The 25475-nt window shown below is 37.2% G+C and overlaps 2 protein-coding genes across 2 annotated transcripts; both read left to right on the top strand.

Moving 5' to 3' along the window:
* Window positions 1-1391: 1391 nt before the first annotated feature.
* On the top strand, window positions 1392-18117 carry shisa9b (shisa family member 9b). The gene is made up of 4 exons (XM_008415941.3): window positions 1392-2363; window positions 4762-4868; window positions 12610-12750; window positions 14418-18117. Exons 1-4 carry the CDS (start codon window positions 1855-1857, stop codon window positions 14798-14800), a joined length of 1140 nt encoding a protein of 379 aa, XP_008414163.1. The 5' UTR covers window positions 1392-1854; the 3' UTR covers window positions 14801-18117.
* A 4419-nt stretch (window positions 18118-22536) lies between these two features.
* igfals (insulin-like growth factor binding protein, acid labile subunit) lies at window positions 22537-24771 on the top strand. Its single transcript, XM_008415940.2, has 2 exons — window positions 22537-22652; window positions 22775-24771. Exon 2 carries the CDS (start codon window positions 22780-22782, stop codon window positions 24511-24513), a length of 1734 nt encoding a protein of 577 aa, XP_008414162.1. The 5' UTR covers window positions 22537-22652; window positions 22775-22779; the 3' UTR covers window positions 24514-24771.
* The last annotated feature ends 704 nt before the right edge of the window (window positions 24772-25475 follow it).

The following is a 25475-nucleotide window of genomic DNA, read 5'->3' on the forward strand; positions in this document are numbered from 1 at the left end:
AGGTAAAAGCAGTTCCCTGGATGGTCAGCATGGTGGATCTGCGCCTGCAGAAATCCTCTGCCAGCTTCTTAATTTTCACCACGTTCATCATGTTCACCCTCAGCATGTAGAGAACAATAAGCTTTTCTTAACTGTACAATACAGCATTATTTTAATATAACCATTAAAAAGTGATGACTCATCAATATGGTATAAAAAAATAAAATAAAAAACACTAAAGGATTTTGAACCGATGCAAAACATAAAAAATTATATTGCTACATATTTCCAGGAAAGAGAAAGCCTTATCAAACAACCAAGACTAAGGTACTGAAGCCAACTTATTAAAAGAAAATTAGACATTCTGTCCTTGGTTAGACTGTGATTACTATTTATAGGGAACTTTAAAAAAAGATGCAAGCACTCACCTGACAGCAGTTTGTAGATAAAAGTGGTCTCATATACCAAAGATAATTCAACATCAAACAGAGAAAGCTAAAGATTACGCTTGTGGCTTCTTGGAATTATAATTTTAGATGAAAAGGTTTCTCTAAAAATAATTTGCTACATTTTCAGCCCATCAATCCCCGTCAAAGGTCTGCCGTCATCCGTTTCCTTCTGGAGATAATCAGTGATCTATAGCTGTATGAAATGAACACACAAAAACACACATAATTTTTAACCTGCTATCTTGATGACATATAAAATACAGATTGAAACTCAAAGCCAATACGGTAGGTGTGCAACATTTCTGCAAAATCAAAGTGTCATGCCGTCACTATCTGGTTCAATGCAATTTATCAAAGCCAAAGTCAGCATCGTTGTGTACAATAACATTATAGAGCACCTCATAGAGCTTGGTCTTGAGGAAGACAAACTTCTCAACATCTTAGAGTCACTGGTTAATTTCTTCCAAGCCAGTACTTAAAGCAAAATGAGGCCTGACCAAGTATAGAGTCCATATGCACAGTTTTAAATTGACCAAATTTCTTTTTGGAAAATGTTCATTTTCTGACAAACCACATTTTGGGTTCTTATTAGCTATATATATATATATATATATATATATATATATATATATATATATATACACACACACACACACTGCTCAAAAAAATAAAGAGAACACTTAAACAACACAATATAACTCCAAGTAAATCAAACTTCTGTGAAATCAAACTGTCCACTTAGGAAGCAACACTGATTGACCCGACGAGGGTCCCCGTTGTCAATCACATGACAAATATGTTGGAAAATATATATATAATTCCTTTATATATATATATATATATATAATTATATAAATATATTACATATATTTTCCAACATATTTGTCATTCTAAAGATGCTAAAGGTGTTGTTTGTTTTGGATGAGTCTGAATTCCAGATCGTCTGTGCTGAGGATTTTTACCACACAGCACAATAATAACGGGCTGTAAGGGGTTGTAATTAGAGCTATCGCACAGCCCTCTCTCTCTCTCTTTCTCTCTGTCCTACTGTTCCTCTCTCCCCCAATTTCTATCACGGTGTCTGCTTTGTCTTTCTCACCTCCTCTCCGTCTGTTTTTAACGCGCTCGGCGGACTGAGGCTGCCTCAGAGGTGTCTGACTCCCTCCAGCATATCTTTGGGCACAGCTTTAAAGATGCTCCTTTGCAACTTGCTTCAGTCCGCTGCCCTTCGGATGGCTTAACTGCTTCTTTGCATCTTTTCGTTTTGCTTCAAGGTGAGAACATAACGTACAAGGTGGCACTGAGCTTTTACGCATGGAGGTTGGAATCAGTCCGTCAGAATTTACGCAGAAACTGCTACTGAAGATGCAACCGGGTTTATGAGACCTTTTAAGGGCTTGAAGAAGGGCTTAAAAAGAGAGCAACGATGCGAGGGACTGAGTTGCTGCTCGGCTACTTTCTGGTGAAAGTTCTGGTGTGTGACGCGGAGGGCGAGCTGGATCAAACCGCGGATGACTTCATGATAGTAACCGGGTTCAACGAGTCAGCAGAGGGGGAGAGCGCATCCACGGAGACCCCGCACACGGAGGAGAAGTGTCGTGGCTATTACGACGTGATGGGTCAGTGGGACCCGCCGTTCGTGTGCAGGACGGGCAGCTACCTGTACTGCTGCGGCACCTGTGGCTTCAGGTTCTGTTGTGCGTTCAAAAATTCCCGGCTGGACCAGACCACCTGTAAGAATTACGACACCCCACCGTGGATGACACCCGGCAGACCTCCGCCAAAAGTGGACGTGGCGCTGGAGTCCGCCAAGGATAAAACCAACCTCATCGTCTATGTCATCTGCGGGGTCGTGGCCATTATGGCACTTATTGGGATTTTCACCAAGCTCGGTTTGGAAAAGACGCACCGTCCAAACAGAGACAATATGTCAAGGTACGCAATTCAGATCTAGAGGTGTGTGTGTGTGTGTGTGTGTGAATAAATTAGATTGTCATTACCATGAAAAGCGAAACAACTGTTTTGTAAGCTGAAATATTTTGGCCAAATTTAAGGCAAACTAAAACTTGGCCTTTTTGGAAAGGTTGATTTGGAGCCAACTGCCAAAGATCATTGCTAAAGTAGCTGACAGTTCAGTGTTCATATTCAAACAGATTAGCACTAGGAAGTTAAGTGGAAGAAAAAAGTGAACAGTTAACCACTGTTAACTGAAAAGCCCATTCAAGAGTTTGGTGGAGACTTAATGAAAGGTTTGAGGTTGGATTCAAAGATTCAAGAGCCACAAAACCCAACTATTTTAAAACTGATTTTATCTGTAGTGCCTGCTAAACAAAGTCTATGCTAAATAAATTATTCTACTTTAAAGTAACAAGGATCAAATGTTTTTGAGTGGTAATTACAAACATGAAGCCATCTTTAAATCTTACATAAAAATTGATCGTTCATACTTGCGTGTCATGTAATGTAGATTTGCTAAAGCTCTTACAAAAATAGCACGTTAAAAATTAACTCTTTTCTTTAATGGTCAGTCTACAGTACACACATTTTAAAACATGCCCAACTTAAAGCAGATTTAAAACACATTCCTCAAATGCTGCATCCACACAAATGCTGTATTTGCGACACATGCGAACGTGTGAATTTATTGTTTATTAGAATTACACAAACATTTACTTATTGTTCAGCTGATGGAGACATATCCCATGTCGTCATTGCAGACTCTGAATATTAAATCCATGAAAACAAACTGTATCCCAAAATTCAAGTTCAGAAGTGTTGCAGACTGTAACAAAATATTATTCTTGATACAGCAGGTTCAATTCTTTATAACCTGTTAGGCATTTGAGAGTAAATAAATGTAATAATTATTTATGATGGAAGGACCAATCAGATTATTACATGGTCTTAAAGACTAGATTTGAGTAGCAGACCCTGACCTGATTCCTGATTAATTTCCCAGCCATCATGTGCTTTTTGTAATAACGCTCTTTGTCATGAGGGGGAGACAACAGCTCCAAACATGTTTACAGTGGTCATCTTTCTAAAGTATGCCCAGCAGCGCAGTGAGGTGGAGAAAAATATTTTTGTCCTTTAAAATCACAATTTGGTGATGACGAGTGGCGTTAGAGGAACCCACCTTCTTCCTGGCTTTGTTTTTACTTCGAGGTAATCAGAATATGTGAGGATTGTGTTTACTTAGAGGGGTACAAGTATCATGGGAAGCTCTTTAGTAATCTGATGATCTGTCAGTACTGTATCTTATATTACTGTAGTCAGTACTACAGTAATATAAGATTTTTATAAAATAATAACATTTGCAACCACTGATTATGTCATAGTTATGTGAAACAGCTGATATTTACAACTTAACTTATCTCAAATGACAAACGTATGTGGTATAAGCTTTATTAGGAACAGAGAAGACTGAAAGAAACCTACAGCTAAGTTGCATTGTATAAACAGAATATCCTCTATATAGTCACGGCAAACATCTATTTGTTTCCATGGAATATAAACAGAAAAGATGCAGCTTGTGCTGCTAATCATATGCACTTAAGTAATGAGTAGCATTTATGATCAGTTCAATAAAAGCACTGATTTAAGGAACTTTCTGATCTGGAACATAGGCTTGTGTTACCACAATGTCAGGAGGGAAAGACAACATAGATTACCTTAAAGGAGCAACCATTGCTGTACATCTATATTAAATAGGTTAAGAAGATATTTGCCAACTATTTGAAGTCCAGCATTCACTATTAAAAAGATTATTTATGAAACAAAATATTTTGTGCAATTGCCAGTCATCCCAGGAGTGGACGTCTTAGAAAATTCACCTAAAGATCAGACTGTGCATTGCTCAGAGAAACTGCAGGAGCCCAAGAGACTCTAAAGGTTTAAGTTGGTAGCATGTTAAATTTTAATGCACAAGACAAAATAAATAGACAAAGACTGATTGAGTACAGGTGGCTTCGAAAGGTTTTCAAGAACAATATGCTTCTTTTCTAAAAGAATACGACAGCGAACTTGTAAGTTTGCTAAGTTGCATCTGAAATTAACCACATGACTTGACAGATATCAGCAAATACCTCATACTAATTGTCAACCAAACTGATGGTAGGCTGAAGATTTGGGCTCTTTTGCAGCTACCAGGTTTCAGCACTTTGCAGTAACTGAGTCTACCACGAACACTGTACTAACATACTAGAAGTTTGAAAGGAAAGTCAATACTATTTGAGGTTTCATAGTCTTTATTTTTAATGTTTAATTTTCTGTGGTGGGCAGCAGACAGACTTTTTGTGCATTTATGTACATAAAGTATTCTTTATCTCTTCAGAGCTCTTGCACATGTGATCCGCCATCCTGCTTCAGAAGATACAGATGACATTGGTCTGAGTCAACACTATGAGAACCTACAAACAAGATTGGCACTTGACAATTTCCGTAAGTAGTGAACTGGCCGCCATACAGATTCTGAAAAGGCATTGAGCTCCGCTAATAATGGAGCTCAATGCCATTGCTGGGAGTTTGGGAGCACCATGCTTTCGGTGCTCTTGATCCATTATTACTTCTCAGTTTTCTTTATCAGTTCAGACAAATTATGTTTGTATGAAAATCACAAACAGAAAAACTGGCAGGGAATTAAACAGAATCCTTGACTTGCAGTTTACTTTAGTCTCAGGAGCAGAATGGATGCAAAAATATGTCGATCAAGTCTTTTATTGTCTTATAGAAAAATAACTCAACTTACTTTGTGCACTTATTGAAAATCTGAAGCCAGATTTCCTCAACAAACACAACTAGGCAGCCAATACAATACAATTTGGAGAAAAGCAGTGCAGACATCATAATCGTACACAAGAGCAGGTTTTACCACAGTCTCTGCTCTGCCAGTCAGACTGATAGGAAACTTAAAGTCTATATAATGAAAATAACATGGTACACGCAGACAATATTCATTTTACTTTCAATGCATATTTACAGTTTCAAGTACAGGATTCTTTCTACTCTTGAGTGCATCATTGCTTTATTTTAAGCATAAAAGTGTTAAGTCCTTTATACCTTGGTGTAGATGTCTTATTTTATTTTGCGTTACATTTATGCTCTATTGACTGGTGAACTCTGCACAGGCATTCCTGTGTAGCTGTAACTGTGCGAAAATACAAATGGCAAATACAACTCAGAATCAAAACAAAAATGGTAACAGGCTGGTTGAATATTTTATTCCATAGAATAGTACAAACTAGGATGAGGACATAATTAGTTGTATTTTTGAATGAGATTAGGAAAAAGCCAATATTTTACTTAGACGTTGAGTGAAATGTTAAGATAATATCAACCGCAGATAAATTTTAGATGATCAGGGCCTTAGATTAAAAAGAAAAATCATGTTTTGCAAATTAATTAATCTACTTGCTATGCAGTTATTAAAAAAATAAACTTGCATTATTTATTATGCTTGCCATGCTAATTCATTTCGAAAGTTTGACAAAGAAATCTCTCACTGTTAAAAAAATATTAGATAATCACCACTCTGCGTATCTGATTGCCTTGCCTGAAATTTTCATCAAATCCAAAGTGATGGAAAAACAAAAACACCCAATCAAAAATCCTGAAGGCTGGTGAACGCATTAGTCATGCCATCAGAAATCACCAAGCACAGACACTAATTACCAGTGACAGCCTAGAGCTCTTTCTTAGCCAATACTGTAGGCCACGGCCTCACGCATTTTAGCGCAGCCTTGTTCTTTCATTCATCAGCATCAACGCCTACGCACACCTACAGTGATGTGCACATGCAGAGTTCTCTTTTTTTTTCCCCAATCTGCGCTGCCAATCTGTTGAAGAGTCCCACATGGTACAAATCCCATCTTTTTAACAATAACATTGAACTGAATTTTTTTTTTTTTTTATGCACAGTCAAGCAGGATTTCTGTTCCCATATGAACAAAAACAATCAAAGCAAAATTATCTTTGGTCTAATTATTACGTCCTGGGTTCAGTGGAAATAAATCATTTCTAGCTGCTATTTCATAAATAATAGTAATATTTTTAATAATAATAATTAGTTCAGGAATGTGTATGTGAGTGTGTGTATGGTTGTTTGTCTGGATGGACTGGGGACCTGTCCAAAATATGCCACGCCTCTCGCTGAATGACAGCAGTAAATAGGCGTCAGCTGGCATAAACAATGGATAGATAAAGCTGTAGAAATAACATGTCAATTTTTCTACTTGTAAACAATCATCAACAACAAAAAAACGAAAGCCGAAAAATTAACTTCAGTCAAGGCAAACCGTATTTACACAAATATTTGTAAATGCAAATAAAACAAAATGATTTGTTATAAATTATTTAACTGCTAACATGCATTGTTTATGTTTATTTAAGAATTTATAACACTTAATAAATTAAGGACTTCATGACCTTGTCTTAGAGAGCCAGTTGAAGTTAGTTTGAATGCGTTTCAGTGGTACATTTGTTCTTTCGACAGCAATCCTTGGGAGGTTAGAAGGTAAGATGATATTCGTTTCCACACTGATCAATACTGTACTGGTGTGCTTTCTAAAAATATAGACGAGTAGTAATTTTTTCTGGCGATACCTTATAGCAGTGACTTAGAGGCTCGGTCTTTGTTCGTCATTCTTATAGAATGGACAACTGTCATTTAGACCTTGGCAAAGCAGGTTTTATGAGCCATTCCAGTGCTCCCATCTGATCAGATACCCATCTACACGGAACAGCTGGGATGGAGTCTCTTTTTGCTCTAGGAGTCAGCCAGAGAGAACAAAGTCTTCACTCACTGCCGTCTGCCCATCGATGTATGACAGGCCATTTTCTCACTTCTATATAGAGACGTATTACTGCTGCATAACCTCTGATGACAACTGAGAAAAAGATACTGAAGAAAAGTCTAAATATGACAGAGAATCTAAAGGGAAAGATAGTTGTAAGGTAAAGTTCAGCATGGGCAATTTAAACAGTGATAAAAAGTTGATTTTTTTTCTCTCTAATTTTCTGATAGCTTGTCATTTAAAAAGATTTAAGCTCCGTCTTCACTACAATGATAACTTATTAAATAGGTGCAACATCTGAAATACAAAGAAACAATCTTTCTAGCAGTGTAAACATTGAGTCTGTATGTGATTTGTACATGCACTCACTGCATTTGGAAAAAGGTTCATCTCTTTCTAGCACATAACTAACATAAAGCTGATCTAGGTATGTGCCGGTATGAGCATTGACCAAATATGTGCCAAATGAACTACAACATCTGTGTCCCTCTAAAATTGCAAGGTGTATGATTGTTTCTGAACACAATATACACCAGAATAATGACGTGGTGAACAAGAAGAACTACCCCTGCATCTGGGTTATAAAACAAACCAAAACATACATGAAAAGTTCAAACACATGATGGCATTTTAAAAACTTTTGATGACCATTTTTGAACTTTTCATGTATGTTTTGGTTTGTTTTATATATCAAATTGCACCTCAAGTCCTAAATGCAACCAATGAAGAGAAAAAAAGCTCCTGATCTGATCCATCCGGAAAAGTAGTTATAAATCCTTGTTACAGTTACTTGTCAAAAGTTTCCCTTTATAAAATGTGAAAAGGATTGAGTAGTTTAGGGTAATATGTTTGAAGCATTTAAGTCATTTGGACAGCCAGCATAAGAATTCTGACACAAAGCTTGACCAAATAGAATTGGGGATAAACAAAATGCCTAACACATTGCTCTGTATGCTGCTGAGTCATAGACCAATTCCTCAAGATGCAAAGTTCTAAAGTCAGACGACATTCACTAGAAGAAAGAAAAAAAACATCATCTTAATTACAAACTTGAAAGAAGTCGTCTGTAAATTAGAGATCCTTTTTCCTTGTTCTATTTATTGCACCGTATTCAACTCCCAAAATACCCCCTTAAATCTTTTATGAGATTCAGGGGAGGTCTCTGTTTCTTAAGTGTAAAACCTGTTTATTTTCTCCAACGCCCATGGAGTCTTCAATCTCACAAGTCTCCAGAAGTGGCCTTCTTTTCCCCCAAACAGCTTGATACAATGCTGCCAACACTTTCAGATAAATATTAGAGATAAACAATTTCATACAAGTCTCAGAAACAAGTCGGGCTACAAAAAGATCTAGTCAGAAAATTATTATGAACAACTTATCTAAGGCTTTTGATAATAGATGGTAGTTGTTTAAATAATTTTGCTTATAAGTGTATACATTAGTTCTGATTGTAACAGGAGGATAATAATGAATTTTTGTGGTGAGGAAAGAATTTCTAGCTGCTAAATAATAGTAATATTTTAATAATAATAATTCTAATTAGTTCAGGAGTGTGTGTGTGTATGGTTGTTTTTCTGGATGGACTGGGGACCTGTCCAAAATAAGCCACGCCTCTCGCTGAATGACAGCAGTAAATAGGCGTCAGTTGGCATAAACAATGGATAGATAAAGCTGTAGAAATAACATTTCAATTTTTCTATTTGTAAACAATCATCAACAACAAAAAAACGAAAGCCGAAAAATTAACTTCAGTAAAGGCAAACCGTATTTACACAAATATTTGTAAATGCAAATAAAACAAAATGTTCGTTTTATTTGGAGAAAAGCAGTGCAGACATCACTGAAAATAGTAAAAAAAAACAAAAAACTTGCCACTCTTTTTCTTTTTTTTTTAAATCATGCATCCAAGCTTTTTGGCAAAGATGTGCAACAGAATAAAAATACTGGTTAAATAATTTAGAAATGATGTATTATTTTGTGTCCTAAAGAGGATTCAAACTGTCATCTTAAACAGCTCAGACCAAACGAGAGCCTGTGTTCATGGCCCACTTACTAATGAAATGGAAACAGGTCAGTAAACTCAAAAAATAACCTGAAAATTTAACACAGATAGGATGGATGTCTGTTTTTAAATAAAAAGGTCACAGAAGTTGTGATAAGATCTTCAGTGTGGGTGAGATTCTGTTGATTAGATTATACGGCTTTGTTGATCATGAAACTTCCGACCAAGAATTGTTTACAACAAAGAGTTGCTCTTTTTGCACCAAAGCTGAGTTCACTTAAGTTTGTGATGCATGTAGAATAGAGAAAAGCCTCAACAAATGTAGCACAGAAGTTGTGTTTCGAAAAAGGAAGCGAAACTGAGAGTGGCTTGTATTTTTTTGTGAGCTTCGGTTAATGACGGAAAGAAAAAAATACTGTGAACACTAGAAGCTAAAATTAGTAATGTGCAGATGATAGTGTAGTAAATAAATAAAATAGGACTGAGAGAGAAGCTGCTGCGATACAACAGCAGAGGAGACACCATTTGTCAAGGTGTGCTGAGAAAGATTTGTTAAAAATGTCCCTTGCATTATTTTGTAAAACTGCATTGATAATTTGAGACTTTCCAAATTAATTAGCACATTATTAAAGTTTCTTGCTGACCAAAAGGGAATAAGAGCCTAATTAACCTATTTTCTTTATTAGTAATCTGTTTTTAATCAGAGCACTTTCTAGACCAAAGATTTTTGGACTCAGCTTCTTTATAACTTTGCAAATAGAAGACATCAACAATAATAGTGAAACCTTGCTGCTTGTTGTTAATTAACTGATTGGCACCCTTTCTGATCCCACACGACTCCTAAGCTGCAACACATAATACTATTCGCTAAAGAGACCCAATTTTGTATTTCGGAAGAGATGTGAACTGTTTGTTGTTTTTTTGTCTATTACCTCATTGATCATTGGTTCAAAACAAACACCATATTGGTATGCAAGGTGATCTATAAGTGTGATTAGTGACAGTTTAAATTGGGCCAAAATTGGCTCATTATTGATCATCCTTTAAGTCTTGTTATCTATACGGAAATAGGTGACAATAGTATCCAGAAGAACTGTGGTTCCTGTCCTTGCAGAAGCAAAAACGTGGCATTCAGACAGATTATGGAGAAGTACAACTTAGGATAAGTTGTCAAAGTCACAACTTCTCCCATTTTTAGGAAATGGGATCAGAGAGTTCTCGAACTTGCTGAGAAATTTCACTCTATGTTGTCAAACTCAAATCTTCAAGGAACAATGTCCTGCAAACGTTAGAATGTCGCTGGTTCAGCACACCAGCAACAATTATTAAATCAGTAGCAGGACTACACAACTTGAATCAGGTTGAAGAGGTAAATTAGCCATTTGATTCAAATGTGTTAGACCAGGACACATCTTCAAACTTGCAGGACAAAACTTGCTCTAGGATTTTGGAAAGGAGGTTCTAACTAACCATACAATCTCTGAAGAGCTCTCTCAGGAAGAGCAGTGTGTTCCAGTGGATCTTTATTCTACTGGAACTGCTAGAAGGATCATAGATGCTTATTTGTCCAGTTCATACAGGTTGGAGCCCATTTTTTTTTGTCTTTGGAATTATACCTTAAAACTTTATGGACTCAACAAGGAAATATGTGTCAGAGCTCTTGGTCCACATTGTCACGACTCCATCAAATAGTTGCCACAGTCTTGCATACTGTACATCTGAGCTACCAATCTTCTTTTAAACTACACTCCAAAGGTTATCTATTGGTTTGAGAACTGGTGGCTGTGTAGACCATTGGAACACAGTGAACTCATTCCCGAGCTTAGGAAAACAAGCCAAGCCAACTTTTATTTATAAAAGCACTTTTAAAGCTGCAAAAGTGAACAATATAAAAAAAATCTCAAACAAGTGTGAGATGATTTCTGCTTTGTGGCAGATGGGTACACTGATCACACTAACTTGATGAGAAAACTGTGGCGATGGTCAGCAATGTCGCTAACACAAAATGTGTCAGAAAATATCCCCTACAGCGTTGCATCACCAGCTGCAGCCACTGGCAGGACCTGATCCATACTTCCACGTTATTTGCACCAGATACTGACTCTACTATCTAAATGTTGTTGCTAAAAATCAAGATTTATCTGACAACAGTCAGTTGGTCTATTATTTTCCTTTTTTTTTTGTGAGCTTGTGTAAGCTCACATTCCTGTTATCTACCAGCAGTAACACCTGTGTGTGGTCTTTATTTGCTTTAACCCATCTGATTCGAGTTTCAGCATGTTGGGAAATTATTTTTGAACAATCTTGATAGTAGTAAGTGGTTATTTAGACTGTTTTTGCATTTTTATCTTAAACAAGTCTGCCAATTCTCTTCTAACCAATTTGTCATATTTGTGATTGAAAATCCCAGAAGATCAGCTGTTTTTGAAATATTCACACAAGCCCATTTGACACAAGAAAACCATAACACATTCTATGTCATTTAAAATTTTATTTACTCCTCATTCTGGTGCACGGTTTAGACTTCAACAAGTGGCCTTCACCATGTTGAGATGTCTAACTGCATGGAAATGCTGCCATGCGAGTGGCTAATTTCCAATTTTTGTTTATAAGCGACTGAACAGATGTAACTAATAAAGTGACAGGTGTGTGCATTTTATTTGTTCATGGTCTGTATTCCAATTTCAGCAATATTCAGCTTCATTAGGCTTGTTGTTAGTGCAGCAGAACAATTTTGCTTGTCATAAAGAATCTATAGTGGAATTCAACTGAGTTGTTTAGTTACCAGTAACGGCTGAACAAAAATAATTTTTGATATTGAAATTTATTTTTTTATTGTCTGCATAAGCTAACCTCTGCCCAAAATCCATCTCTGCAAGAAGTCCCGAGTAGAAAGAAATCATTTATCACATGTCTTATCCTTAATACGATGCTAAAAAATATTTTTTCATATCACATTTTCTTACCTGATACCAGGAAGTCTGTTGAGAAGTCCCTAATGTGTCCCCATGTGTAATTTAAAATGTTAAACTATTCTTCATTAAACTGAGAAGAGAGGACACTCTGAACATCTGTTCCTTCTGCCATGCCAGGGAGGCAGGGAACCAGTCTATTTGCTGTATACCCCTTAATTTACCAGATGTCTACTATAGGATTAGTTCAGTGCGACAAAGACCAGTCAAGATTTTCCAGCTGGGTCTCCAAAGAAGCCTTCTTCAGGAAAATGTGACACTGTCAAATAAGAAAAATGTAAATCATGTTGAAATACGAGTACAAAATTACCGAAGTACTCATAATGTAACCACTGGGATAGAATCAATTTTTAGTCCTGCACCCGCCGGACATGCTAGAGGATGTTTTGTTAAGAATTGTGCTTCTCTTCTTTTAGACAGCAATCAGATGAACAATGTGGCCCAGTCTCCAACTTTGGTAGGTCAGCCATATCCAGCAGTGGGACAGATTACCAGCCCATATGAACAACAGACCCCACTCAAGGATCTCAACAAGTACAACACTCTGAAGGCTGTGGGTAAGTGGTAGTTTATTATGTGAAACAAAAAAAAAAACAACAGCTGTGACTTATCTTTTGATATAATTAGGGAGATGTTACATGCTTTCTATGTTGATACATAGATTAATAAAGTCATCCGCCTTGCATGATGTGTTAGACAAGTGAACTGTAAGAACATTTCATGTGATTTAATTTGCCATGTATTTGTGCACACAGACAACATTTCGCCCAAGTAAAAAATGCAGTTTATTTAAAGCCTTGGAGTTGAGTCTTTGCTTTGCAGCAGTCCTTGTAAATTAATCCATAGTCCATCAACGTCAGGATAGAAAGAAACAGAGAGCTTATTTATAGTAGCAGGTTTGTGCTAATTTAAAAAGTCTGCCATCAAGAATCAGCCGAACAAAATAACATCTCTATCTCCATGACTCAGTAAGCCGCTAGATCTTTTTTTCTTTTCGTTTGGATACTGTAGATTTAGAGCTGTAAACACAAAGATACAGAAATTTATTGATAATAGAATAAAGTATTATCTAGGTCAAGGATTTTCAGATACTTGGAATCTGTTAAATTGAAACCTGAATTTAGACAGTGCTTTACCAAACCTTGTACACCGAGTTCAGTCTTTGTAAGTTTTACTTTAAAACCCAATAAAATCTTGGAAGCGTTGAAATGTTCACACCGACACCTCATCCGTCTTTGTTGCCCATTCATCATAGTATCATCATAGAAACTGATTAGAAAGGAAAATGTTAAAAGCCAGATTCAGAGACAATGAATCATTATGCAGAGCATGTAAATGTTTGGAAATTATGTCAGGATTTCCAACAGTATAACATTTTGATAATCTAGGCATGAAAGAAATATGTACTTATGTAATTACTGAAGATTTGCTCCTACAGTGAAGTTCAAAAGTATTGAATTTTCACACTTTTTGTCATGTTGCATCCACGAACTTCAGGCATCCTTACATGTAAGTTAATGGGTCCATGAGGACACTGGTGACAGTTAAGGTGGTGGAACTTCATTAGGTAAACCAACTCATAGTAGCACATAATTGTAAAGTGAGACAAACATGATACATTGTTTGCAATATTTTGCACAAATACAAATTTGAAAAGTGTGTCTGCCCATGTGTTTAGCCGTCATTAATGGCTCTTTCACAGCAGAAATATTTGCAAGGCTTTTAGTATGCTAATCTAGAAACTTGATTTTTTATTTTTTTTAAATCTGTTATTCTTTGCAAGATAGCTTAAGCTCAGTCAGACTGGATTGACAGCATCTGTGAGTGTTGATTTCTTTCTAGTGTAGGTCTGTTGTTCATATTTAAATAGGGACCAGATTTGTACAATAAGTTTTTCATGTTCAGATTAATTGAACAGAGCAGAGTGAGATGATCAAAGCTTGTTGTTCTGTAACCCAACTCTAAAGGCAGATGGTTGTGGTGGTTTTTTTTAGAGGTAAAGAAGTAAAAGGGGCTGAATGGATAAGACACTTTTGATCTTTTTATTAGGATATAAAATTAGGATATGAAATATACTGAAGACTTCTGGCTGTTATATGACCAAATGTGAAGTTCAGGGAGCATCTGCGCTTTTGCAAGGGACAGAAAGATGTGATACATGGTTCAGTTATTGAAGAATGACAGCTGAATAATAATCCTATCTTGTTTTTCCCCCCATTTTTAGCAGAGAAAGCAAATGACAACTACCAAAGCAACCGCAGGCAAGCAATTGAGATGACAGCCAAGGGTAGCCTTCCAATGGAAAGTGTGGATATGGAGCCAGAGCCTCCAAATCCTTACAGCCCACCCAGACAGCGTTCTATGAAGCACAGCGAACACAAGTACAAAAGCCACAGGAGCCACAGCTCCCAGTCACTGTCCCACATCTCCAACATAGCAGTCAGCCCAGGGGGGCTGAGATCTTGGCAAAGCAAAGACATGCTGGGACTCCGACAGAGCTATGGCCAAATGAAGCCCGGCATCACAGAGAAAGAGCTACATAGCTCCCGCTACATGCCTCCACAACCTTACTTTGTCACCAACAGTAAGACAGAAGTGACAGTATGAGTGTCTGCCATATTCAGGCTCAAAATAAGCCCGAATTAATAATAAAGAAAAGGGGGGGGGGAAAAGAAACGGTGTAACTGCTGCCAATGAGTGGGGTTGCAAGGAAACAGCATGGACTGTACTAAATACATCTGTCTTGGAAGCCATCTATAGCTGATGTGTACTGTGTGACAGGGCCCTGAGTATGTTGTTGAGCCTCATGGGGGCACTGTAATCAAAATGTCGTGTTTGATGCTCATATAATCTCACTACTAAAGCTGCAGAAATTACTTATCACATTGTTGGGATGTGAGACACTAATTACCATCACAAGTATCTACTGAGATATTTAAGGAGACTGTACTGTATTTTCTAATGTGTAGTTGAAAGATAATCCAATCAAATTGAACTAGCCTGTGGCTGTTTATTGATTATATGAGTCACCTGAAGGTTGTGTACTAAGAAAAAAGACTTGGAAACTAATCCTAAACTAAGAGTGTGCAGGATTATTTTTTCCACATAGCTGCCATGTTCTAATTATGAACCCTCTAAAGCAGGGGTGTCCAAACTTTTTGCAAAGGGGGCCAGATTTGGTGTGTTAAAAATGTAGGGGGGCCGACCTTGGCGGATGTTTTTTACATAGAACAGCAATATATTTAAACACATTTCAGCAAGCCATTCTGTGTTTTACATTTGCTTTTTTATTTTAATTTCAGCGACCTTAAGCATGTCTTTTGGTTCATTTGAAACATGCATATATGCAATTGAATATTCACTTAACTTAACTTTTTTAACACTAACTTTTTTCTAACAGTAAAACAGAAGTAATTGTACTCTTGGGTGCATATTACATTTGAAACATAAAAAAAATATCTCACCATGGCAGTTCAATATTTACAGAATTTTAAAATAAAATAACAGAAAAAATAGCAAGTAACAGTCATTTCAACAAGTGCAGGGCTCATTTGAAATATGACGTATTAGTAAATGTTGATCAAATTAAAAGTTTATTATTCTGGAGTGAAAACTGAAAACTTGTCTGAATTTATGACTTATTTTGATCTTAAAAAACAAAAACAAAATTTATTCAGAGACTTATTGTAAATTACAAATGACTTGCCTGCGTTAATGTGATACTGAGATCTGGACTGCGGCACATAGGTCAGGTCTTGCTCAAAGGCAGTGGTATTGATGCGCAAGATGTCTCGTAAGTGAGAGTCCGTTATTTAAGTTCACAACCGAGAATGTCTTACACACATACGTCGACTAGGGTTGCAACCCGTCCCGTAAAATACGGAACCGTGCCGTATTTGACTGTTTAAAGTAGCGTCCCGTATTGCGTCCCAAAACGAGACGCGATTTGTTCCGTATTCTACAAATATGTACATGTAATAACAAAGAAATGGTCCCCGAGTACTTTATATAGTAGGCTGCCCCAGTCATTGTTTCACTCACGGTGTTGCGATATTGCGTCCAACTGCCCCCATTTTGATTTCTGACAGGTGGCAACCCTAACGTCGACCCAAACAAGGGTAGCATTTTCTTACCAAACCGAATCTCTCAAAACCTGTGCTTATCCAGCTGTCGGTAAAAGTTCGCGAGAGAAAGCTGCTGGTGCCGACCAATGTGCTCCAGCTGCAAATGGTCTGAGTCACACGGGCTGCTGCCCTCTAGTGGGTAAATGAGGAACAGCATTTAGCGTGCAAGCTACGCCTTATGCAGGTAATAGTACTGCTGCCCAACGTATTAATTCTACGTGCAGGCCAGACGTTATTAATTTTATGACAGAGGCTGCGGGCCGGATGAAATTTGACCACGGGCTGCATTTGGCCCCCGGGCCGGACTTTGGACATGCCTGCTCTAAAGCATTACCTCAGTTTGAAATGCAATTCACAACTTGCTAAACTATCACCTCATGCAGGAATTGTACACATTTAAGGCAAACCCTTGTAATTCTTGATTTAAATAGTGTTGCAAACATTGGAAAACTGGCTTGAAAGGTTTTGTGTTTGTTTGGAGAATTCATAGTGTTCTTAAAATGTAAAGGACTCAGTCTGTAAATGTGCTATTGTTGATTTAAATGGCTCAACACACATTAAAAAGTCTGTTGAAAACTTGTGATTCTTGTGTCGCTTAAAAAAAGATGTTTATTTTTGGTTTAAGGTTGTCAAGCAGTTAAAAATGTTGGGTTTTAACAATAAAGAAAAATGAAAAAAAAAAAAAAACGCTGAAATTTTTGTATTCAGTAATGCATTACATGAGGAATGTAACTGTTCGTTTGAGGATTTGTTTTAGCAGGATTGCTTATCCCTGTAATTTTGTTTTTATTGGATAATTTAAAATATTGGACTTTTACTGCTTATTTCTTCTGTTTACATTCTGGTTCTCAATCATAACTGAAGTTTTATCAACCCTCTGGGAGCTCTGTCATTTTTTAAAAAAATGCCAGGAGACATTTTTGTTAATTAGCAAACCATGTTTCCTACCAACAGGGTTGTTCCCCCTGGAAATTAAATCAGCACAGTAACCCAGTTCAGTCAGACGGTGTGCAACAGCTGTGTGCTCGGTTCTGAAAGCCTTGACATTAGAGTAATAACTTGATAGAAAAAACCCCCTAAAAAAACAGCTTTTAGAAAGTCAAATTGAGCCGGCATGTACACTGGAAGCAGAACTATAAAACTTGACGTATACATGGGAATGGATTCATTATGTCACCATGCCTATTGTGTCAAGACAGCAAGAAAAACTTGATTTTATATGATCTACATATATATAAATACATATATATGTTAACACTTAAAGGAAAACCAATTGTATATCCCTGTAAAGTTTGTCATGTCTGCCCTCAACTATGAACATACATCTTCTGAGCAAGACTGAAATCCTTGTCAATAATTTCTATTAAATTTTCTGCTTTATAAAACCAGGCAAAAGGCTTGGCTGATTTCAATGGTTTGAAACACATGTCGTCTACTAAAGTGCTCAGTGGGAATCTATTTTACAGCAAACAAAAGCTTTAAATGTCAGACTGAAATTACTCCATTAATGGGTTCCACACTGCAGGTCATCTCTGCCAACAGGGTCACCAACAAGGCTCTTAAGGGTCTATCAAATCCACATTATCATGTCATACTTGTTGATCTGAATGTAAATATTAAAAACGGTGTGCAATTATCTAACATTCATCGCTTTTCTATACAATGTGTTAAGTGGCCAATAAATAGAACGGGGAAAGCTCGTTTTGTGTTCCTATAATAAAAACAGTGAGAGGCTCTGATTGATGAGCTGTCAAGTCCTCTTGCTAAAACATTGAGGAATTAATAAAGCTTTTTCTTTCATGGGCTAGAGAGGTTTATTTGAGACTTAAGAAAGATTCTTTCAACACAAAAATTTATACCAGCACAAACTATATGTTGGTTTGACAATTTCTGTCTCAGCTTGAGTTTTTACTTTGGGCACAACAGGTGCATATAGACTCAAGTGAATAAAACAAAATATACTCTCCTACCAGTTTTGGAAAAGTCTACGCATGTCAAGCTCAAGCACAGTAGTTGTCTTCAAATCATGTTTTTGGGTCAGGCTTCTTAAGTGGGTCAGAGTGAAACTGTAAAGTCCTAGTGAAGGACAATATAAATAAACCTTGAGTTTTGTTTTTCTATCAAAGTGGTTGCTTGCAATAGGAACACATGGCATACTGAGTAAAAGCAAACATAAACAAAAAGTAAACATAAAAGTAAAATGTTATGTTTGCATTTGCCTTCTATAGGAAATTAATTTGTTGACTCACATTTACAAGTTATGAAATTCAACATAATTGGATCAGTACAATATAATGGCAGACCACACAGAGTGTTAAGTAGAAAATATAGATAAATAACTGCTGTCATCAGTAACCTCAGCAATGTAATATTAACACAAGACAGCAAATATACTGTATTGATCATAGTGCCTTCCAAAGGTATTCACATCTGCTGAATAGTTCCACATTTTTTACTTTACAGCAACACAAATACACAACTTTGTATTGGGTCATCATACAGAATCCTAATAAGATATGCTAATGTTATAATAAGAATATGCTATGTTATTGTTGTATTTGCTTACAGGAACAAATGACAGATATATCAAAGTGAATATTGCCTGGACACAAGTTCACTTTTTTTTTTTTTTTTTTTACAAATGAAATCTAATTAAAAATATCCTCCTCATATGTATATTTTTTGTTTTTTGGTAATGAAATACATAAAATCCGAGTCCCTTTCTGTCCTACAAAGCTGAACTGGGTCATCATCCGCTCTGATCTTATACTTGATTACCAAACTGTGGCTAACTTCCAGTATCTTACAGATGTCAAGACAAAGCCATTTTATTCTCTCTCCTCCTAGAAAGCAGCAATTGACTGTGAGCTCCAACTGTTATTAATAGCCACTGCAGGGGTGTTGAGGTTCCTTGGCTGTCAACGCATAAGGCTGCACAAAGGTTCAGAGCTGCGCCAAACAGCAGCACCTTAACAGTTGAAAGGCCACAGAGCAACTGTGTTATGGTGACATTTCCTTAGATATAATTCCAAATTACTCACAAATAGAACACTGTCCAACAATCCACCAGTGGATGGCAGTGTTGAATTAAAACGGCAGAGCTCTTACATGTGTACAGGAACCTAATTTATAGAGGCTAAAAACCAGGCTACGTGCAACAGATGAGACTAGCATTATACACACCCAAGGGCCCAGTAACCAGCACGAAAGAAACAATTAAGACTTTATGTGGAGGGTTTTCAAAGAGAGTTCATGGTTTACTGCCTGTAATTTACTTTTATAGATCCTACTTGGAATATGTTTCAATACAATCACTTTATAAAAGCATCATTCAGTGGAAAATGTCATGGTGTTACATTTTCCACAGCGATTGTTTTATGTTTGAAAGGTGTCTGTGGTGTAAAGGAGAATTGTACAATAAGGTTACTTTTGAGTTCAGTATGCAGTTACAATATTTTATACCTCCCATTAAAGGAATGATTGACCTTCGTTCATTTGCTGAAGTTTGAAAAGGCATAAAGAATTTCAGCAATTAAGAAACAGACATTCAAATCAGACTTGCATTGTGCTTTTCAGTCCCCTCTGCTGCTGAAGAATAGCATGTATTATGAGTGATTTAAGAAAATATTTTTTCTTTAAAGAAGGGAGAGACCAGTCAAATTTACAGACTTGCCAGCAGGCTCTGCCACTCACTACTAGGACTCCTCATCTCCACTAAGGGAGCCCTCAAAAGGAAACCTTTGTGTATGGCTGAGTACCACAAAATGAGCCAATTAGAGGTGTTTGTCAGGAGAGCAACAATCATGAACAGCTCACTACGGCAGCTGGGGCACAAGGCAATTTTCTGAGAAAAACTGCAGTTTCAGTTATTGTTCTTCTGTAAGGAAAAGGATTTGATTGTTACCCCTTAGCAAATCTTTCTGAGAGATTTTTCTGACGTTGAAAAGGAGTTTAATTATTAATATTTTTGAGAACGAAAAATCTCCACAAAAAGCCGAATATGTAGTTGATAATATTAAGGCATCATTTCTGCTTAGTGGTAAATTTGCATTTATACCTTTTTGTTTGTGATAGAAGCTTTAGTATGTCTGTCATATACTAAATCATCCAAGGGTACAACATGCGATGACATTTATGCAACGCTCTCTGCAAACAACACAGTCGCCTTTAGTAGAAACTGAAAAAATGTCAGCGAGGAAGACCTATTTCCATGCAAACAAATTCAAAGAAATGTTAAAATGAATACAAAAGGACAACAAACTAAGCCTTAAAATTTGTGCAGTACATGTAGAAACATATGCCTGGAGGCATACATCGATGTTAGCCTCCTTCCAGATTCCCTGTTTTTGTACCCATGCCTGACAACTGTCTGCCTTGTAAAAATCAAGGCATCCCTTAAATAGAACCAGGAAACATGAAGTAGGTTAAAAGATAATAAAAAGCAAAAAATCTTGCCCTGATTCAACAGTAGTTAAGAAATAATGTATCTAAATTTGATTAATCTAGATTGTATTAAAAAGTGATTTCTAAGTCACTGGGACTCAACCCCCCCCCGCTGAGACACAATAAATCGAGAAAATATGGAACAGTGGTGAACTTTCCAAGGACAGGGCAGAAAACCAAAATTATTTCAAGAGTGGTTTACGATTCATCCAGGAGGCCACACAGGGACCCAGCACAATGTATGGCCACTCCAGGCATCACTGTCTTCAGTTGGTTAGTCCAGATTTTATGCAAAGAGGTTCTGTGACATCAGTACTAGTTCCCTTACTAACTGTAGAGGAAAGACATGATATCAACGTGAGCTTATTGGAAATTAAATAAATCAACAGAGTAATGGAAGACAATCAGCTATAGCCATTTAAAACAAGTCAAAATGAAATGTTCATATCACGGAACTACAGCGCTATGGTATATTTGGTTCTGATTTGTCCAGCCAAATAACATCTGTGTTTCTAGTGAAAATACCTCAGTTTAGCCTGCCAGGTGGAGCTTTTTTTTTTTTCTTCTGTCTCCTATCAAGGCATTTCACGCAGCTCCGCTCCAATTCATAAGTCCACTCTTGTTCTGTGAAACATTTAGTTTTTGGAGCCAACTGAGCAGAAGCATCAAAATGTTCTTTTGCTTCTGCAGGTCTTATATTTGTCTAAAAATTATCTGGGTTGAGTCACTGTCAGCTGATTTGCCAAATTGGCCAATCCGTTAGAAGAGTGGGCAGAATTTTCTCCACAGGAATGTAGAATACTCATTGCAAGACATCACAAACACTTGATGGATTGGCAATTTCTTTTTCACATATGGTCAGGTTGGTTTGGATAGCTTTTTTGATGAAATCATCAGTTGCAAACTGCTTTTTCTATTTAGTCAGGCTGTCATATATTATCAGCCATCAAATCAAGTCTGCAAAAAAAAAAGCAAAACCGTAAGAAATCTGTAAGACGCTGATACTTTCACTTATATTTCCTATACTTTGCTGTACCTAATAATCAAAGTTAAAACACATTAAACTGCAGTTATTGCAATATCACTAGTCTACACACTTTTTGCATTACTTAAAAACAGAAATGTATGTCTAAAACAAACAAATAAATAAATAAACCAAAAAATAAACATTGAATATGTGTATATGGATATATGAGTGGACGTATTGGACTACATCACTATAATTCATGTGTAAGAATACAGTTCTATCCAGATTTGCTGTTCCTCAGACCATGACCACTTGATGACTGTATAAATAAACTCTGATACCAGGTAAAAGAGTAAACAGAACGTTATCCACTTCAATCATTTATGTGATTAGGACATGGACTTCTGGAACCTTCGGACCTCAGACTCAGGATAGCTAAGTAAATAGAGCAGCAAAAGCACCAGCACACTATTCCTTTTCCAGCTGCTGATATTATACATTAATTCTTGGTTAAATGTTTCATATAGCACCTAATAGTTTAGCCACAAGTTGAAACGCACCATTGTACACCCAGTAAGAGTGCCTTGATGTTAATTAACTCTCAAAAAATATTCAGTTCAAAGCCTTAATTGATAAAAGTCTTTCACAATTACTACAAATTATGATTACAGCAAAGTATACTGTCTTGTTTACAATTTATTAGCTATACTTTCAAAAAATATCTACATAAAGAATATTAAGACACTGTGAGAAATGGACAAGGGATATGAATGGGTTAATGGTGCACATTCAGCGCAGCTGACTTGAAAAAAAAAGTTTGAGGGCTTGGCATTCTTTCCATTCAGCATACAAACAATTGCACAAGCATCAGTCATCCAGTGTTTCACAGCCTCTCCACTTTAAGTCAAGACCTCAACAACTGAAGGTAAGCAGGATATAGTAGACATTTAAGCAAGAAATGCATTCTCACTGTATCTAATTTAACATGAACAGATTTGATTTTGTACAATTAACTTTTGATTTGATATTAATCTTCTCTTCTCACAGCTGGAATGCACACCATTATACTGCTGGAACTGCTGGTACTGGGAGCATCAGCGGTGTTACCAGACCCAGACACAGCTGGAGACAAGGTGACTCAGGATCCAATTCCTTGTGCAAAAGGCTGCAACTGTCTGCATGATGACTACAGCGTGGAGCTCATCGTCTACTGCAGTGCTCGGAACTTAACTCAAGTACCAGCTGACATCCCACTATCCACTCATTATCTCTGGCTAGATGGAAACTTGTTTGTTTCCCTTCCAGCTGCGTCTTTTAGGGATCTAAGCAATCTGGACTTTTTGAATCTACAGAGTGGCCAGCTGTTGACCCTTGACCATCAGACATTTAGAGGGCTCAGATCCCTAGCACACTTGCACCTTGAGCGAAACCGTCTTCGTGGGTTGCCAGGTTCAATCTTCCAGAACACACCTAACCTTGCTTCACTCAGTTTACATAACAATCACATCAGTCGTATTGACGAAAGACTGTTTTCTGGGCTCTCGCACATGTGGTTTCTCAATCTAGGATGGAACTCACTCACAGTCTTGCCAGAGACGGTTTTCCATGACCTGCAAGGTCTGCGAGAACTGAATCTTGCGGGTAACAGACTTGCTTACTTGCAACCGGCACTATTCCAAAATCTTGGTGAGCTTAAAGAGCTGGATCTGACAGGAAACTACATCAAGGTTATCAAAGCTAATGTGTTTGTTAAACTCCATAAGCTGCAAAAACTTTACCTGGCCCAGAATCAGATTGGAAGTGTGGTACCCAGGGCGTTTGTAGGCATGAAATCGCTCAGATGGCTTGACATGAGAAACAACAAATTGACTTCTCTACATGAAGACACATTCTTAGGCTTGAGCAGTCTTCATGTATTGCGCCTTTCCAACAACTCAATCACTGGCTTAAGGTCTAGAACCTTCCGTGACTTGCAGTACTTGGAAGAATTAAGGCTCAGTTACAACAGGATTCGAGCTCTAGGGGAGAGGATTTTTGAAGGACTTGGCCATCTGGAGGTTCTAGAGTTAGATTATAATCAGGTGCAAGAGGCACATGTGGGAAGTTTCACTGGCCTGTCTCATGTGGCTGTCATCAATCTGTCTGGAAGCTGCTTTCAAAGTCTCCCTGATCAAATGTTCAAAACTCTGTCAAAGCTTCACAGCCTACATTTGGACAAAGGTTGCCTTACGAGGATCACAGCTCTAGCTTTCAGTGGTCTCTCTGGCTTACGGAGGCTTTTCCTTCAACAGAACAACATATCTGTGGTGGAAGATCAAAGTTTTATGGGTCTGGTAGGACTTGTAGGACTGGACTTAAGCTCCAATAAGATGGAGGTGCTCACAGATCAAACTTTCTCTGGGCTTAGTAATCTGGAGTATCTTCTTATGTCCAACAATGAATGTCATCAGTTTTTGCAGAATGGAACAAAACAAGTACTTCCACGGCTGCGCTACCTGGACCTGCGAGCCAATGCCTTGACAAGCTTAGTCACCAATTTCTCAGAGAACATGGAGAAACTCCTGCTGTCTGGAAACCAGTGGAAATGTGACTGCACCACACTTCCACTCAGAAACTACAGCTTGCAAAAACCACAAGTCGTTCCTCGACAAGTAGAGACCCATGCAGAAGGTGAAGAACCTGATAGCACGATCACCATATATAACAACATTACATGCACAAGCCCACCACATGCAGCTAGCCAGGACCTACGGGATGTGAGCAGTGAACACTTCCGAAGCTGCTGAGGTCACAGAGACTTGTTGATTGATACAAAAAGCTGACTATGCGTTTCTGGTTCAGATTACAATTTCTCTGTATATTCAATACAACATCAGATCTTAGAAAGACCTTTATTTTGAAAAAAAAGGATATTCTCACAAAACACTTTTAAACCATCAATAAATTCTGTGTTAGTTCAGTAAAGATTGTAAGTTTTATTACTTGTGTTACTTGTGTGGAGATAAATTTGCTGAAGATATTTAATAAAATATTTGAATGTTTGACCTATTGTGCTCTTGTTAACTTTTATGTTTGAAAAACATAAAGAGAGCAAAAAGGGAAAGTTTCCATCTGTGAATTTTTATATGGAAAATTTAACCTAATGCAGAAGACAAACACATCTTGCAGAAATCTGGTTCACACATTCTCCTATTTGTAAATCCCTTGCTTCCAATTGATTTAATCAAACCATGCTTTTTGTCTGATGAAGATGAAGATGAACTCTGACACCCTTTTGGCCAAAACATAGATTCAGTGAAGGCCAACTAAAAGTAGAGAGACAAAGACTCTACTTGTGACGATGGTCATTTTTATGCGTGTTGACAAATATCATTAAATCTATAAGGATATCAGAAAATGTGAATAATTATGTCTTCTGACACATTGCTCTTCAAATTATGATTAACTCTTACGTTATGTTCAGAAGAAAGGCTGTACAGTGGTGCAGTTGATAGCACTGCTTCCTTGCAGCAAGAACATCTTGGGTTCAGATCTGGGGTTTTTTTGTGTGTAGTTTGCATATTTTTCTTATGCATGTGTGGTTTATCTATATGTTCCTCCCACGGTCCAAAAACTTGACTGTTGGGTTAATCGGTCTCTTTAAATTGAAAAATAAGTGATGAAATTAAATTAGATGCCTCATTTGTGAACTACCATACAAAAATCACTAGTTTGTGGCGTATTTGAAAAGAGGAAATAAATTACAATA

This window comes from Poecilia reticulata, chromosome 8, assembly GCF_904066995.2.
Source record: "Poecilia reticulata chromosome 8, P_reticulata-male-v2, whole genome shotgun sequence".
NCBI lineage: Eukaryota > Metazoa > Chordata > Actinopteri > Cyprinodontiformes > Poeciliidae > Poecilia > Poecilia reticulata.

Bases quoted from the DNA above. Each gene is read 5' to 3' on its own strand.
- shisa9b (XM_008415941.3), top strand. From the start codon at position 1,855: ATGCGAGGGACTGAGTTGCTGCTCGGCTACTTTCTGGTGAAAGTTCTG. The intron at 2,364-4,761 runs GTACGCAATTCA...TTATCTCTTCAG, and splicing joins AACAGAGACAATATGTCAAG to AGCTCTTGCACATGTGATCC. The intron at 4,869-12,609 runs GTAAGTAGTGAA...CTCTTCTTTTAG, and splicing joins ATTGGCACTTGACAATTTCC to ACAGCAATCAGATGAACAAT.
- igfals (XM_008415940.2), top strand. From the start codon at position 22,780: ATGCACACCATTATACTGCTGGAACTGCTGGTACTGGGAGCATCAGCG.